At 44.5% G+C, this 17,879-nt stretch overlaps 1 protein-coding gene across 1 annotated transcript; it reads right to left on the minus strand.

Annotated features, from left to right (window-relative positions):
* Positions 1–628: 628 nt before the first annotated feature.
* LOC130079917 (integrin alpha-L-like) lies at positions 629–15,801 on the minus strand. The gene is made up of 8 exons (XM_056245159.1): positions 15,731–15,801; positions 15,418–15,532; positions 15,079–15,209; positions 14,827–14,969; positions 4,563–4,713; positions 1,652–1,787; positions 1,471–1,544; positions 629–763 (listed from the first exon to the last, which is right to left on the minus strand). Exons 1-8 carry the CDS (start codon positions 15,770–15,772, stop codon positions 629–631), a joined length of 927 nt encoding a protein of 308 aa, XP_056101134.1. The 5' UTR covers positions 15,773–15,801.
* Positions 15,802–17,879: the final 2,078 nt, after the last annotated feature.

Raw genomic sequence — 17,879 nt, forward strand, 5'->3', positions numbered from 1 at the left:
AGACGATGCCATTTCCCAGGTCATGCATGCCACCCTCCTTGACATTGTAAGAGGGGGTTATGTCAGACTGCTGTTCATAGACTACAGTTCAGCTTTCAACACTGTAGTCCCCAGCAGGCTGGCTACTAAGCTGTATGACCTGGGCCTGAATCCATCAATGTGTGCCTGGATCCTGGACTTCCTGACTGCCAGGCCTCAGGTTGTCAGAGAGGGAGGGCACACATCACACCCCCTCGTCCTCAACACTGGTGTCCCTCAGGGCTGTGTGCTGAGTCCTTTGCTGTACTCCCTGTATACCCACGACTGTGCCGCCAGGCACAATTCCAACACCATCGTGAAATTCGCGGACGACACGGTTGTGGTGGGCCCAACAACGACGAGCAGGCCTATCTACATGAGGTGTCAGACCTTACAAGGACAACAGCCTACTGCTAAATGGGGAGAAGACCAAGGAGATGGTGGTGGATTTCTGCCCACAACGTCGCAGGACCTACACCCCTCTCCTTATAGACGGGACACCAGTGGAGAGGGTGAGCAGTTTTAAATACCTCAGAGTGCACATTTCTGAGGATTTATCATGGACTGTACACACGGACACCGTGGTGAGAAAGGCAAGACAGCCCCTCTATCACCTCAGACAGCTCAGGAGATTTAAGGTCTCCCAACGGTCCTGATTTCCTTCTACTATGCTGCTGTACAGAGCATACTGACTGGAGCCATATCTGTCTGGTACGGTAACAGGTCCTGTGGGGACCAGCGAGCCCTGCAGAGGGTGGTGAAGACCGCTGAGCGGACCATGGGCACCACACTTCCCCCTCTGCATGACTTATACATCACACGCTGTACAAACAGGGCCAGAATGATTACCAAGGATCCCCATCACCCTTGCAATAAACAGTTTGTAACCCTCATGTCAGGCAGACGCCTGCGCTGTCATAAAACACGCACAGAGAGGATGAGGAACAGTTTTTTCCCTGCGGCAATCAGACCCCTGAATTCTGCACCCTGAACACTTTTAACTTTAATACACTTTTAACATTTTTATCCAAGTCATTGAACTTTAACATTTGTACATCTGGCTGTTGATCTGGGTTTAACTTATATAATATTCTTATAATATAGTTTTGTAATTATTGTATTCTATTGTATTCTTTTATTTTTATGTTTCTTTTTTATTACATTTGAGCACATAAGTACAGTACATGTCACAAAAACATTTCACTGCGCATCTTGTATGAGTATGTGACAAATAAAACCTTTGAATCTTGAATCTTGACACGATCTGCTTTCAGGGGTGCTTTATAGCTTCCTGGTCTATAACGTCACCCGCCTATGACGTCTCGCTCTTCCATTGGACTGATTATACACTTGCTTCACGATGCAATCACACAGGGGTGTTCCCACAGCGTAACTATGCAGCGGGAGTTCCCTTGATAGGGAAATATACTTTAAATATGACATATTTCTGACCTTGTGGTAGAGGACACTGAATCCACTCTGTGATAACTCTTTCGGTCTGTATATGCTGTGTGCGTCCTTTGACCCTGAAACCACAGAAGGAAAACTCTTAAATCATCAGTGGATTCTTCATTAGCTGCTTTTATTTAAAACTTTATACAGCGTGTCCATTTTCTTTACGCTTGCATTTTACTTTCAATGTTGTAGATCTTTATTTGCAGATTGTCAAGAAGTCCTTTGAGTCCACTGTAGTCTTGAATGTAGAAGGTGTTGTTTATCCTTGGTTCTGAAGCCAGCTCCCTGAGTGTGTTTAAGTCAACATGTCCCACCTGGCAAACACAAATGTCATTAAGTCTGACTGTGCAAAAACACCTTTAACTATGCAAATTGAAACAGGCCATTAGGGCTTTTCACACTTACAGTTTTTCTCAATTGCTAACAAGATTCATTAAACAATTCACCATTTTCTCACAACTATAAACACAATCTCATAACTAAACACCAACTTGTACAAACCTCAAACTTACAGGTCAAGAATATTTTAGTAAAAATCATATTCTCTTTTGCCTCAGATGACACAGTAAACCTAACATAGGTTTAAATACACTGTGACCAAAATAAAAACTCTCATTGGGAATCAGGAATGACTTTGCAGCTCAATTTCTACTACAGTATACAACATGAATGAATGCAGATATAGTAAAGTACAACATTGAGCTTTAGGAAAACTTAATTTTCATTACACTAATGTTAAGTGATCATAAAGTAGATGAAAAGCACTAGAAAAGAAAAGTTCAACTACCCACATATTTAAATATGAGCCCGCTATGCATCACAATATAGTACAGTTAATATAAATAAATAAATACAGCACCCTTTGTGTCACTGGTTGCTGCAAGGAAGCGCACAACAAAGGAGAAATAGTCTTTAATCCAACAATAATAGCAAAATGCATGAAACAACCTTAACACTGATGAGACAGGACAAAGAACTGAACAAAACAGGGAGTACTTGTGTCACGCTATAGCCTGGGAAAACCCAGACAACTTCCGCAAATTTAGATTTGCTCTGCAAGTTAGTCTGGCAAAGAGCTCATTCAAGCCCATTTCCAATCCGTCGAAATCGCGGCACCAATCAGAAGCGTTGGGGCGGGCTTTACACGATGACGACAGCACAGCGACGGTGAAGCAGATTTAGTACATTTACCAAGATGGATGCCGCCGTGGAACTAGGGGTGTGACGGTTATAGTTGAACACCGTCATTAGAACTCTATAACCGCCAAAACAATGTTATTAAAATATTTTTTTCACAAAAATGTTTATCATAGAGAATGTTTAAAAACTAATATCAGCTTACGAGGGAAACGGAGGCGGAGTTAGTGGTGCTTCGGAGGCTGGAGATGATTCGGGAGAGGTCTGTGCCCCTTTACCGATCAGAGCGCGCGCTGGCACGAAGTAAAGCCTTGTTTATACTCGACGCGTCCGCACGAGCGCGGCAAAAATGACGTGTTCGGTGCGCAAGACCGGCAAGACACCATTTCGCTTGGCTGTGTGCACGGCTTTTTTTGGAACAGCGCGCGGCCTGGTTTTAACCAGGCTAGTCACGCTAGAAAACACAAGATCAAGTAGCGAATGTTAAGAAAGTTTATTTAGTAAACAGAGAATATGAGCGAGGCAGGCTGGTCAGATGCAGTGGTGCAGGAATGTGTTCAGGTCTCGGCAGCGAGGAGACTGCAATGGGCTGAGGTCCGATGATCAATGTAGAAAAGAATCCCTGAGCGATCAGAGCAGTGAGAGTCCATGTCGGAGTGAGCTATTGTTGCAAAACAAGGCTGTTTATAAGAGAAGTCAAAGACAATGATGTTTTCGGTTTACGCCACTACTCTATGCTATGCACAAACAGTGATTTCAGGAAAACAGTTTGAAACAGAAATTTCTATCCTCTGTATGTCCTGTACATATAGTAGAATTGACGATAAAGTTGGCAATGACAATGTCATCAAGGCCAAAATGTGATTATGAGGCATACGTAATCGAGGGGGGGGGGGAGGGGGGTGGGTAGTGTTGCGGAGCGGGCGTGTTACGGATACGTGGTGTAATTTTTTTTTTTTTATTAATTGAAATCATGTATTATGAATCATTAAACTTGTACATTTTGTACACAAACATTTTTTTTTTTTAAATATATGGAAAAAAATTCACACTAATTCTGTGTTGTTTTTTTCTGGTAATAAAATGAAGACATAAAACACAAATTTTATCATCAATTTTAATCATATGAAATCAAAAACTTTTTGTCAAATAACGTGCTGCACAATGAGCTTTACTGTTAAAATTAAAACATGGATTATTCCTTAAGAATTTCAGTTTTGATGATAATTTATTTGGATTAGTGTTAGTGTATTATTACATTGGGACATATCTAAATTCTAATGTACAACAGTAATATATTTCTGTCAAGTTAAACCGAACTTTTATTTTGACGGGTTGCCGTGAAGACCTTTTGAGTTTCTGTGTGTTTATGTCATGATGATAGTTTCTCAAATGAAGCGGTGAAATCTGAAATGCTCACGAAGTGACTTTCAGAGTGGATCTAGAGTCTGGAGAGGAAGTTCATGCATTTGTGTCTTCATATAGGCCAAAAAAACAGTGCAAGCGTCACACGTGCTTCAGTGTGTGTGTGTGTGTGTGTGGTAAATGAAACTGCGCGTCGGCGGCACCATTCATTCACACAGAACATGCAGGATTCGTTTTTAAATAGTCTTTGTTTTTTAATATTCACACACATTAGTCTACATCGCGATTTGATTTCAAGTGTACTGAACTGCTTTCTATTTTTCTCTTGCATTCGCTCTAGACAGCGTTAGCCTGCCCTACTCAACTGCTTACTCATGACACATAGCAACACAGCTAAAAGTATTCCTAATATGTTGGACCTTTTGTTGGAAGTAGCCTACTTTAACCTGTAGAGAAATGCCTTCACGGGGAAGCCACGACACACAAAAGGTGTGATTGCAAGATTGAAAATATACTTTATTTTCTTAATTCCCCTCGGTGCCACTAGCAGCGCAGAAACTACATACTTCACCTTTAAGGAAACTCACCCCAATGATGAAGCGGAGGATATTTTGCTCATTGCATCTGTTGAGGACATTTTCCTCATCATTATCACTAGGGTCTCCATCTGTGATGATCACCAGGGCTTTCTGAGCGCTGAGATCGGCTCCAGACGACACGTTATTCAGGAGATTCTTTCTGGTGATGTAATAAATCATAAATAATGACAGATAAACATTTGATCAGTCTCTGTTATGTGGATAGTAGGATGAACCCAATAGCAGACAGCAGATAACTCAAACGGGATTTATTAAAGACAAAAACAGAAAACAATACCCACGATGGGGCAAACCAAGACAGGATAGACTAGACTAAGATTCAGACTAATAACTAAGACAGGAACAAACAAACACTTCTTTGAACAGACTTCCAACAAGTAACTTACGGTTGATTGACACAAAGTAGGTCACTACATTAAACAATGAACCGGCACAGGACAGCAAATACACAGGGATTAAATAGGGGACACTAATGACGAGAACAGGTGAAACTGACTAGACAATAATGACGAGACGAGGATAACAAGGGGGCGGGGTTACGTAACGAGACAACACAAGCACATGGCCCAAGCAAAAGGCCATGAGCTTGTACACAAAACACGGATCTGTCATGATTCTGCCACAAGACCAGAGAAATCAAAAGACATTATGGCAGAATCATGACAGAACCCCCACCTTAAGGAGCGGCTTCCAGACGCTCCTCAAAGGGAAACTAAACACAAGACAAGACAGACCGTGACATAGATAAAAACCAACAAAACATGGAAAACACTAATAAAGGCATACAAGAAAAAACTATGACAGGGTTGGGATGAAACATCAAAAACAACATACAAGGCAAAGGGGGTGGAGGAAACACAGTTCGTAGGAGGTGTACCAGAGTTCGTGAGGGATGGTTCAGGGTGGGTCGATGTGCAAGGGATCTTAGGTCCATGGGATGAGGACTGGGGACGAGGACTCTGGGCAGGCTTGGACGGGGACGTACGAGGAGAAGATCTAGAGGTCCGGGGTCTTGCGGAGACAGGGACAAACGGGGAAACAGTCTGGGGACTAGTGGTGACAAGGGAGACCGGGAAAACAGAGACCGGGAAAACAGACTGGGATACTGCATTAGTGGCAGCAGCAACAGACTCAGACACAGAGGAAACAGAGGATGACGAAACAGGACTCCTGACGGGGGACAAGGCAGGCGAAGGCGCGGGACACAAGACAGGGGTTGAAACAGACGATTGAGGAGCTGGAACAGGGACAGAGATCAGGGAAGACGATCCGGAATCGACACTTCTCACTTCAAATTCAGTTGAGGCGTCGAAGGTAGCCGACTGGGGATCTGAGCCCTTGGCAGCTGGCCTGGGATCAGCACCTTCGGCAGCTGGCTTAGGACCAGCGCTCACTCCGGTTGGACTGAGATCACGACTCTCAGCAGTTGACTTGAGATTGGTGCTCTGTGTAGCAGACTTGGGATCAGCGCTCACAGTAACTGGACTAGGATCGGCGCTCTCTGGAGCATTTGAAACGGGGACTGGGGATGAAACAGGACTGACTTGGACATCAAGATTTCTGGCCAGACAGGATAAATATTCGGACAGGGTTCTGGCAGCGATGATGACTGGCATCTCCTGATGAGCCGAAACGGACTGTATCACAGCCTTTGCAGCGAAATCGGCCGCTGCTCTGTCTTCAGCAGACATGACAGAAGACTCAGAGGCGACATTCACTGTGCCAATCTCTGGAATGGATCTCCCCAACGCTGACTGGGAAACAGCGCTTTCTGCAGCAGGTTGATGATCTGTGCCTCCTGTTGCAAATACCGGAACCGCGCTTACAGCAGCGGGGCCAGGAACAGCGCCTTTGACCTCAGCGGCGGGTTGGAGAGCCATCGCGGGCTCAGGGGGAGGTAGAGACGGAGAACCAGAAGGTCCCCTCCTCCTCTTCTTCCTGGGTTGTGGAGCGGAGGCGGTTGCCAGACTACTGACCGGAGAGGGAGGTGTGGCAGGAACCGTTACAGGAACTGGGAAACTCACAGGCGGCGAGGAGGATTCCGGGCAGGAAGACTCCGATGCTGACTCCCATGACGGGTGCCTTCCACGCTTACCATGAAGACTGATGGACGTTGAAGGTGTCTCAGGAGTCGCGGCGAGACTGGGTTGGTCCCCAAGTGTAGCAACTGCTAACAGACGACCCTCAGGGATCACAGGAAGTGTAGCGGGAGATGAAGACCTTGTAGCACCCTGCAGCTCCCTCCGTGACAGACTGTCCACCATACTGTGGAACGGGCGGCTGACCAGTCTTTCTAATTCGGCGAGAGGAGGAGGGACGTTAAGACCCGCGATGAGGTAGCGGTTGACCAGGATCTCCGGCAAGAAAAACCTCCTCCCCTTCACAACCTGGGCGTACTCCCTCAGGGTCAACCTACCCTGAGGAGGGAAAGGAAGCCTGCCTTCCAGGCTGTCAGCGATGGCCGACTGCCATCATCGTTCGGGGTCTGACGACTGCAGAGTAGGGTAAATAGGCGAGCTGTCTGCTGGGTTCGGTCTTGGCCGGTTCATTCTGTTATGTTGATAGTAGGATTATAACACTCTGCCTTTTAATTCTCTTTGTTTTCAACAGATGTGTCACTATAAACGCACAAGGGGATTTTTAGAATGACAGCAATAATCAGAAAAAGCATACACTTCAATCGTAACACATTCTTAATGTTTTCTTTATCAGATAACCATGCTCAAGCACAAATGCATGGGAGTTAATAACACACACCGCACCAAAACAAATCTTCAGACGGCGCTGAACATCATTCACAAAAAAAAAAAACACACACACATTATCGACCCGTTCATTTGCTTGACGCGCTGAGCGTCGTATATTATGAAAGAAAATTTGTCCCGTGCTTGCAACCCCACAGTTTCCCCACTCTTCTGTCCCAGTCCATAAACTTAACCCGAAAAGATTTTTAGGCTGGCTCAAGATCGCGCTACAGTCTTTCCAACCAAGATACAGTCAGTTCGCGAGCAATAATCCTCTGTTGGCTCCGTGACGGAAAAAAAACGTAATCCACAACAAGGGAAAAAATAGAGCGTTGGCTCTGTGTTGTTCCACTCAAAAAAAGAAATGAGTCAGATCTCACCAACTCTGCAGATCTTCGGGCAATGTTAACTCACACAGTTATCAAACTTTGGTCCAAACACGTCCTCTTGCTGGAAACGCGCACCCAAGTAAATAGTCCTGGTGGTTAAAATATTTTTTGACCCATTAAAGCCATCTCTTGACGTATCGGTTGAAAAAACTCTCAAAACCATATGGAAACCCCAGCTTTAACTCTTTAGCGCTGCAGTCAACAATACTGGCACGCTCTTTTTCCAAACACACCTCACCACCATTAAAAAAACGTAGGTGCACCTTGCCCCCTAATCAAGGCCATTCGCCACCTTAAAGGGATATCCCCCATTATTACCAAAACACACAGTAGACCCTAAGTATATTAAACAGGAATACACAATGAACCATATACATGACATGCATCATTCATCATACATGAACATTATCCATAACCCATGTAATACGTTTCATGACACCATAAAAGTTAACATCTCAAAGAAACCTTTACATTAATCTAATAATGTTACAGATCCCCCCCCCCCCCCCAGCTGGAGGTACCGGAGGCTGAACTCCAAAGTAGGGCTTCAGATTGACCACATTAACAGTGTCCATCTTTTTATTTTGATCATTCCACTGTACAGGGTAGTTAATGGGGCCTAACTTTCTCATCACAGTGGCTGGTCCCGACCACTTGGGCGCAAGCTTCGATGAGAAGTTTTCCGATGCTCTGGAGAGCGGGTGAGTACGGACCCAGACCAGGTCTCCCACCATAAGTGGTGCATCTCTCCTGTGGGTATTGTAATACCTGGCTTGTCTGGACTGACATCCCTCAACTCTCTTCTTGACTTGATCATTCAGTTGTTTCTGTCTTTCCAGTAGGGTGTATGGTGACTCTTGAGGAGTAGGAGGGGAACTAATGAGTCTCTCCAGGGAGCCTTTCAGGGACCTTCCGAGCGCCAGTTCTGCAGGGGTTCGACCCGTGGTCTCATGATATGCAGCATTGATGGCGAAACGGAACTCCCTGATCCACTGGTCCCAGTTCTTATGTTGGTTCCCCACGTAAGACGCGATCATTGTCTTAATGGTCCGATTGGACCGTTCAGTGAGGTTGGCTTGGGGGTGATAACTAGTGGTGAATTTCTGCTTCACTCCCCAGGTCTTACAGAGGTTACTCATTTCATGTCCGGTAAACTGTGCCCCCCGGTCAGACACCAACTCCAGTGGCACCCCAAAGCGGGTGAAGATTTCATCTTTCAGAATTGTTACAATTCGATGTGCCTTGCCATCTTTTAAAGGAAACATCTCCACCCACTTCGTGAAATAATCCACAAGGACAAGAAGGAAGGTGTTACCATTTTTACTGCGGGGAAAAGGCCCCATAAGGTCTATCCCCAGCTTTTCCCAGGGTTCTTCCACAGGAGTAGGCTGCATGAGGCCAACTGGCTTTTGATTTTCAGCCTTATAGACCTGGCAGATGGCACACACCTTGACGTAGGTCCAAACATCTTTTCGAATAGACGGCCACCAGGCTACCTCAAGGATCCTCAGAAGTGTTTTCAACCTGCCCAGATGTCCGCTCAGAGGATGATCATGAAAATAGGCCAAAAAAACAGGCACAAGAGATTTGGGAACGACCAATTTATATTTCTCCCCTGTGTCCTTCACAGGAGACCGTCGATACAGGAGGCCTTGTAGTTTGGTGAAGCCTACCCGGTCACGCATACTAAGATCGTCTGCCCCTTTGGCTAGGTTAGTGACCTCTAAATCTTCTTCTTGGGCTTCCCTTATTTCAAACAGGGAGGAAGGCAGATCAGAAGAAGCGTAAACCTTCGCGGCAGCATAGACGGCGGCAGATGAAGGAGGTATCACCGCTCGGGACAGGGCATCAGGCACGATGTTATGGAGTCCTTTCCTGTATTGGACTCTAAACTGAAACTGTTGGAGCCGCAGGATCCAGCGGGTCAGGCGAGAGGAGGTTTTTGGACAGTTGAAAGCCCAGGTCAAGGCAGCATGATCAGTATATATGGTGAACTCAATCCCCTCAAGATAGTGCCTCCACTTTTCAACTGCAAGACACTCCTTTTCAGAAGTGGAATAATTGCACTCTGCACCCCGCACTCCCCTGGATGCATAGGCGATCACCTTCTCCCCTTCAACTGTTTTCTGCACCAGCACAGCCCCCAATCCCACATCACTGGCGTCTGTGTGGATTTCAAATGGGATAGACATATCAGGTTGCATGAGGATAGGTGCGTCCACCAGCGCTCTCTTCAACTGGTCAAAACTCTGCTGACATTCTTCTGACCAGACCCACTCCACGTTTTTCCTCTTCAGACGATTCAAGGGGGCAGCCAGGTCAGCAAAATGGTCGATAAATTTATGGTACCACCCAACAAGGCCCAAGAACCGCTGGAGGGACTTGATGTTAGTGGGCTGGGGATACGCCATTACTGCCTGTGTCTTTTCTGGATCCACCTGCACGCCCTTGTCCGAGACTACGTGGCCCAAGAACCTCAGCTCCTGCCGAAACAAGGCACACTTCTTGAGATTAAGTGTCAGTCCAGCCTTATTGAGCTTCCCTAGGACAGCGTGCAGATCCCGAAGATGTTGTTCATGCGTGGGTGAAAAGACTATAACATCATCTATGTACACACAGCAGAATTTCCCTCTAAGCTCCCCTAGAACTTTCTCCATCAATCGCTGGAATGTGGCTCCGGCATTCCTGAGCCCAAAAGGCAAAAACCGGAACTGATAGAGGCCCATGGGCGTTATCACGGCCGTCTTGGCCTTACTATCTTCGGACATGGCGACCTGCCAATATCCAGACTTCAGGTCAAGAGTGCTGAAGAATGCAGCACCATGCATAGACTCCAGTAATTCATGGATGATAGGCATGGGGTAAGCATCTGAATGGGTTTTTTCATTAAGCCGCCTAAAATCCACACAAAATCGAATGGACTCATCTGGCTTCTTAACTAAGACCACCGGAGCACCCCAGGCAGACTGTGACGGCTCAATAATGCCATCCTTAAGCATCTGTTCCACATGGTCAGCGATGACCTGCCGCTTAAAGGGTGAAACCCTGTATGCCCTGCAGCGGACAGGCACCTCGTCAGTGGTGAAGATCCGATGTTCTTCAACCCTTGTCTTACCCAAGGTCCCCGAGCATACTCTTGGCCAGGCCTGGAATAGTTCCCTGACCTCGGAAGAGTGGTCTAGAAAAACAGGAGACACCATTCCTGATGACGGCAATGGATCCAAAGACCCCCGGTCAGGAACAGCTACATATAGGCTAGCATTGGAACAACCTTCAGCCCCCTGCTTCAATGTCTGCTCCATCGGGTGAGACAAAAAAGAATGGAAAGTATAGCCCCTGGGTCCTTTCACCCCATAGGTCTGGTCCCCCATATTAATGATGGTAGAAGTCTTTCTGAGGAAGTCCAAACCAAGGATGATAGGGAAAGCCAGGTGGTTGTCAGCCATAACGAACATCTCCATCGACCATATCACCTCATGCCATATGTACACCATCTGTGTTTTACCCACCGCACCATAGGTCTTCCCATCGGCCAAGGCAAAACTTTGGTTGTCAGTCGACGTCAATCGCTCCCCTTCGCGAGCCAGCTCCCGCCAGAGACTCTCCCGCATAAGTGAGTAGGTGCATCCAGTGTCGAACACAGCATAACACTGCTTTCCCCTCACCCCTACTGGGACATAGAGGAGCTCCATTGGAGACTTCCGTCCCAACGGTACTACTGTCACCACATCAGCATGTTTCTTAGCCTCCTTAGAAGGGCCCTTATCCTGGATTTTCTTTAAACCCTTCTCTTTGGCCTTTTGCTGGTCCACCTTTCCCCAGTATTCTCTAGACGAGGTGCAGTCTTTCTCCACCAAGGTGCCAGTCTGAACCAACTGGTCCACATTAGTGACAGTACCCCGGAGGCACCCAGCTATTCGAGGATTGCAGTTATTAAGGATCTTGCGCACCAACTCGGTCTCGGTTATATCCGGCTTCCACCGCAAACAAAGAGCACGATAATCGTAAGCAAAATCCCTCAGACACTGATCCGGCAACTGTACCATGTCCCGGAGTTTTTCTTCTACCTCGGTGAGATAATCCGGCGGGGGGAAAGCATCATTAAAGGCATTTTTAAACTCTGACCAGTTATGCACCTTGTTTTTCGCCACCATCCACCCGCTATGTACTGGCCCTTTAAGAGTGTTAGACAGGGCACCTATCAGCTCTGCATCAGACAATGGCCGTACTGCAAAAAACGTTTCGCAACGATCAACAAAGTTAAGAACATCGGCCACTTCCCTGGACCCACTGAATGAAGGAAACTCCATCTGAATAGCCGGCCTGGAATAAACCACAGGAGATCTGATGTCTTGACTACCTGACGTACCCAGAGGAGATGAAAGGCTGGCGCTTGATATAAAAGGCTGTATAGGGGGCTGGGAAAATGCTTCAGTAAAAGTTGTCTGAAGCTGGGCACCTACCCCACTAGGAATTGGTTGCCATGAAATGTGATTTTGAGCATTAGGATTCAAGGACTGAACAGTACTGTCAGAACTAGCCGCCAGGCCTGGCGTGGCCATGTTGTTGAGCACGGGGGGAGTGATTCTGCTGACCGATGGGCTCATACCCTGTACTCCCATACTCAAAGGAGCTCCAGTTTGTGGGAAAACACTGGAGGGAACTTGAGCAGGAGTAGAACGACTCGGAGGTGGATGAATAGTAGCACCTGGGCATGACAGAGGCCCAGGGAGAGCAACAAGGCTGGCTCGTTTAAGCCTTTCATGTTCCGCTTTCCACATTTCATCTCGTCTCTTTAAACACTCCACTAATTTGCCCTCAAACTGTTGCAGTGTTGATATCATACTTTGCTCAAGCGCCTCAACACTTCTATCAACATAACTTCGTATGCCCACTTCTCTGTTCAACGCGCTATCAACCGAATCTCTGAAGTCAGTCTCAAGTGTATTTAACCTGACCAGGACTGACCCTAAATCATTGGTGATGGTCGTGAGAGCAGGAAGTGTGAGATAAGATGTGTTTCCCTCATCTTCAATGCTTTGTTCATTCTTTTCTTGGTCTGTTATGTAAAGTGAACTGATCAGTGATGTTATCTCCCCCACAGGATTTCTCCTAGTGACCCATGCATCTCCCATCATTTCAGGGTAATGTTCACTAAGCCCCTGCCCTGATGTAGGTGTAGAAGCCCTAGTGCCATGCTCAGATATTTCCTCCGGGAATTCATCAAGGTCCACCAGAGGTGCAACCCTATTTCAGTCTTTTTTTTTTTTCTTTTTTTTTTTACAGTGCTTAACTGAAATCCAAAACAGTCCAGAATAAGTGTAGAGCTTGTTAGTTGAAGTATTTCACATTACTATGGTAACCCCAAAGCAAAGTCACCAAAATATGCATTCTTTGTTCCCCATACGGGCCACCATCTATAACACTCTGCCTTTTAATTCTCTTTGTTTTCAACAGATGTGTCACTATAAACGCACAAGGGGATTTTTAGAATGACAGCAATAATCAGAAAAAGCATACACTTCAATCGTAACACATTCTTAATGTTTTCTTTATCAGATAACCATGCTCAAGCACAAATGCATGGGAGTTAATAACACACACCGCACCAAAACAAATCTTCAGACGGCGCTGAACATCATTCACAAAAAAAAAAAAAAACACACACACATTATCGACCCGTTCATTTGCTTGACGCGCTGAGCGCCGTATATTATGAAAGAAAATTTGTCCCGTGCTTGCAACCCCACAGTTTCCCCACTCTTCTGTCCCAGTCCATAAACTTAACCCGAAAAGATTTTTAGGCTGGCTCAAGATCGCGCAACAGTCTTTCCAACCAAGATACAGTCAGTTCGCGAGCAATAATCCTCTGTTGGCTCCGTGACGAAAAAAAAACGTAATCCACAACAAGGGAAAAAATAGAGCGTTGGCTCTGTGTTGTTCCACTCAAAAAAAGAAATGAGTCAGATCTCACCAACTCTGCAGATCTTCGGGCAATGTTAACTCACACAGTTATCAAACTTTGGTCCAAACACGTCCTCTTGCTGGAAACGCGCACCCAAGTAAATAGTCCTGGTGGTTAAAATATTTTTTGACCCATTAAAGCCATCTCTTGACGTATCGGTTGAAAAAACTCTCAAAACCATATGGAAACCCCAGCTTTAACTCTTTAGCGCTGCAGTCAACAATACTGGCACGCTCTTTTTCCAAACACACCTCACCACCATTAAAAAAACGTAGGTGCACCTTGCCCCCTAATCATGGCCATTCGCCACCTTAAAGGGATATCCCCCATTATTACCAAAACACACAGTAGACCCTAAGTATATTAAACAGGAATACACAATGAACCATATACATGACATGCATCATTCATCATACATGAACATTATCCATAACCCATGTAATACGTTTCATGACACCATAAAAGTTAACATCTCAAAGAAACCTTTACATTAATCTAATAATGTTACAGGATGAACCCAATAGCAGACAGCAGATAACTCAAACGGGATTTATTAAAGACAAAAACAGAAAACAATACCCACGATGGGGCAAACCAAGACAGGATAGACTAGACTAAGATTCAGACTAATAACTAAGACAGGAACAAACAAACACTTCTTTGAACAGACTTCCAACAAGTAACTTACGGTTGATTGACACAAAGTAGGTCACTACATCAAACAATGAACCGGCACAGGACAGCAAATACACAGGGATTAAATAGGGGACACTAATGACGAGAACAGGTGAAACTGACTAGACAATAATGACGAGACGAGGATAACAAGGGGGCGGGGTTACGTAACGAGACAACACAAGCACATGGCCCAAGCAAAAGGCCATGAGCTTGTACACAAAACACGGATCTGTCATGATTCTGCCACAAGACCAGAGAAATCAAAAGACATTATGGCAGAATCATGACAGTCTCAACCTGCCTCTTTTCTTTCTACAATTTGTTTTAACTTCTAATTTATGCAATGACAAAAGTCCAACTCCAGTGTGTTAAACAAAAAAGAGCCATCTTTGATTTTTAATTATGTACATTTCAAGACTGTTTCTTTTAAAGTGTAAATTCAGTGAACATTCATAAACATAGAAGGTTTCACTCACAAAACATAGTTGATTGCTCCGTGTGTGTTTGTGAGAGTTTTTATGCGTTTCTCTTGCATGAGTTTGTGTTCAGCGGAGCCGTCCTGATAGTCGTTGAAGTCAAACACAGTTGTGAATGTAGTTGAAAACTGGACGGCAGCAAACTGACACACAGAAGGACAAACAACAAGCACACGTACCGTTAACATCATTAGCAAACTATAGACGATTACATCTCAATATTTCCACATTAATAGTGGTGGATTGATTTACCTTTATGGATGAGTTTGAAAGCTTGCTCATAACATGTTTAATGAATTCCTTGTTCAATTTAAACTCGTGTGGTTTCATACTGCTGGATCCGTCAAAGAGAAACACCAGATTGACTTCTCTCTTCGTGCATTCTGCAGAAATACCACAAGATATGGAAACAAGTATTTACATAATGTCTTTAATCCTGTCTTTAATTGAGTTGTCAATAATCATCACACCAACTGGAATGTTAGTAAGAACCCAACACATGGTTTACAGTATTAAAGACTGAAATAGTTCAACTGCATTCAGTGCTAGAAGTGTCGTTATCCGCTGGTTTCTGTGTCAGACTCGTCAGACCTTGGTAAGCGGCGGTGAAGTTTGAGACGGCCTGTAATCTGCTGTTGAACTGGTAGCAGACGCCGTTCAGATACGAGTTTCCGTCACACTCATGAGGAAGATAGGGACTGCAGCTCTGAGAAAGAGACACAATATCTAAAACATCAGGAGGATCAAATCACACACAAGCTGAAACAAAGAGTCCAGTGCTAAAATGAGGAGGCAGAGAACATTCCTGCAGTGTTTCCCGTTCTTCAGTGGACACAAGTACAGAAGAGACTGTGATCAGAAGTCAAACACTGAAGTGACTAATGAAGGAAGCTGCTGAACTCACAGTCAAGCGTCCGACAGCATCAGACGACACAGCAGAAGACATGCCGAAGAACCGAACGCCCTCTGAGCCTGTCAATCATCACCAGAGAGAGAGAGAGAGAGAGAGAGAGAGAGAGAGAGAGAGAGAGAGAGAGAGAGAGAGAGAGAGAGAGAGAGAGAGAGAGAGAGAGAGAGAGAGAGAGAGAGAGAGAGAGGGAGAGGGAGAGGGAGAGGGAGAGAGAGAGAGGGAGAGGGAGAGAGAGGGAGAGGGAGAGAGAGAGAGAGAGAGAGAGAGAGAGAGAGAGAGAGAGAGAGAGAGAGAGAGAGAGAGAGAGAGAGAGAGAGAGAGAGAGAGAGAGGAGGGGGGGGGGAGACCTTTAACACACCTTTATTTATAATTACACTGTATAGACATTCCTCTTAAACATCTATTTTCTCAAATGTACATAAATACAAATATACCCACTCAAAAACTCATAAAACGTAACAAATTATTGAGTAAAATCTACAATCCCCATTTAAACTTTTTTTTCTTCACAAAAGTCACAAAAACTCATAAATAACATACCAACTCATTTTCATAATCCACTGTGCACAAAACATCATTCAAAGCCCAAATTTAATAAATCTGTCCATATTATTCATTAGTTTAAAATATGCAAACTCTGCCTTGATTCTGGTTGCTATAAGAGCCTAAGACCACCTCAGGACCTACTCCCCCGCTCCTTTCAGGTTCCTTTTCCATGTTACCCATATTGCCATCTTTGCTTCTCCAAGCACAAAATTAATTAACGAGATTTTTTACCTGTCTGATGCAACATATTTTGGTCCAAAAATGAAAACTTCATTCTTAAAAACTGCCCGCAAATCTCTAACCCACCCATCTAAGATCTGAAACAATCCTCTTAACCTTAAACCTCCTAGGGCTTAGTGGCCACATACGTGGACAGCACATTTTTGCTCTTATGTCCACAATTGTGTTCACTGCTGAATTGGTGGTGTTATGGACACGTATGGGGGTACTTATACTGCCGTCTGGTAGTGTCAGAAATTTATAACACACTATGGTCAAAATTCAAAATGGCGGCAAACACAAGGAAAGATTCAAGTGGTAGCTCCATACACAAACGTCGACCAGTTAAGAAGTTCTGTCATATTTCATGGCTTATTCTGATTTAGATATTTATAAAAGCCTTGTATCTTTGTCATGACATGCAAATTTGAAAAAAAAAGTGCAAAACTACCAACTTTGTAGGTCGCTAAACATGAAGTACACGTATGTGTACTTATGGACTGAAGCTCCTCGAAACAGCTAATATGCTAGTAAACATGCACACACATAAAATGGGAAAAAAGCTAGCTCTGATGCAGCTAAAAAGGTGCACATGGTCCCAATGACATAAATAACAATTAAATCACTAAATACATACGTACATACTTAAATTAGTTGGGTTGAAAATGTTAGTAAAAATGTAATATGCTAGTAAAAATGTGCACATGTAAATTAGCTTGTATATTATCCCATTGGAATAAATAACAAATAAATAATGCAAACCTACATAAATTAAATTAATTTGTATTTGATTTTATCATGTTTTTATTTCCAGAGCGTTTTTCTGTGCAAAGAGCATTGGAGCTACTTTGGGTTAATTGATGGAGATAACAAAGATTTGGATGTGTTTGATAACGATGATCCCTTAGAGATGTCTTATTGATCACAAGTTCAGTATGGTGTACCACAAGGCAGAAGGCTCAGTACTAGGACCGTTGCTGTTCACTCTATACATGCTCCCCTTGGGAGATATCATTAGGAACTTGGAAGCATGGCATTAGTTTTCACTGTTATGCTGATGATACTCAGCTCTATATTTCTTCACGCCCCGACGAAACTTGCCAATACAAAAAAACCTAATGCATTGCTGATATAAAAACTGGATGACTAGCAATTACCAACTTTAAAACTAAAAAATCTAAATTACGTCATGTGCTTTCAATGAAAAATGTGGAACAGTTAGTTCATTACATCAAGGCTAGATCATTGTAATGCTCTACTGGGTGGTTGCCCTGCACGCTTAATAAACAAACCTCAGCTGGTTCAAAACGCAGCCACTAGAGTTCATACCAGAACCAGGAAGTATGACCATATTGCCCGGTTATGTCAACATTGCATT

The sequence above is a fragment of the Rhinichthys klamathensis genome, unplaced genomic scaffold (genome assembly GCF_029890125.1).
Source record: "Rhinichthys klamathensis goyatoka isolate OS25496 unplaced genomic scaffold, OSU_Roscu_1.1 h1tg001642l_1, whole genome shotgun sequence".
NCBI lineage: Eukaryota > Metazoa > Chordata > Actinopteri > Cypriniformes > Leuciscidae > Rhinichthys > Rhinichthys klamathensis.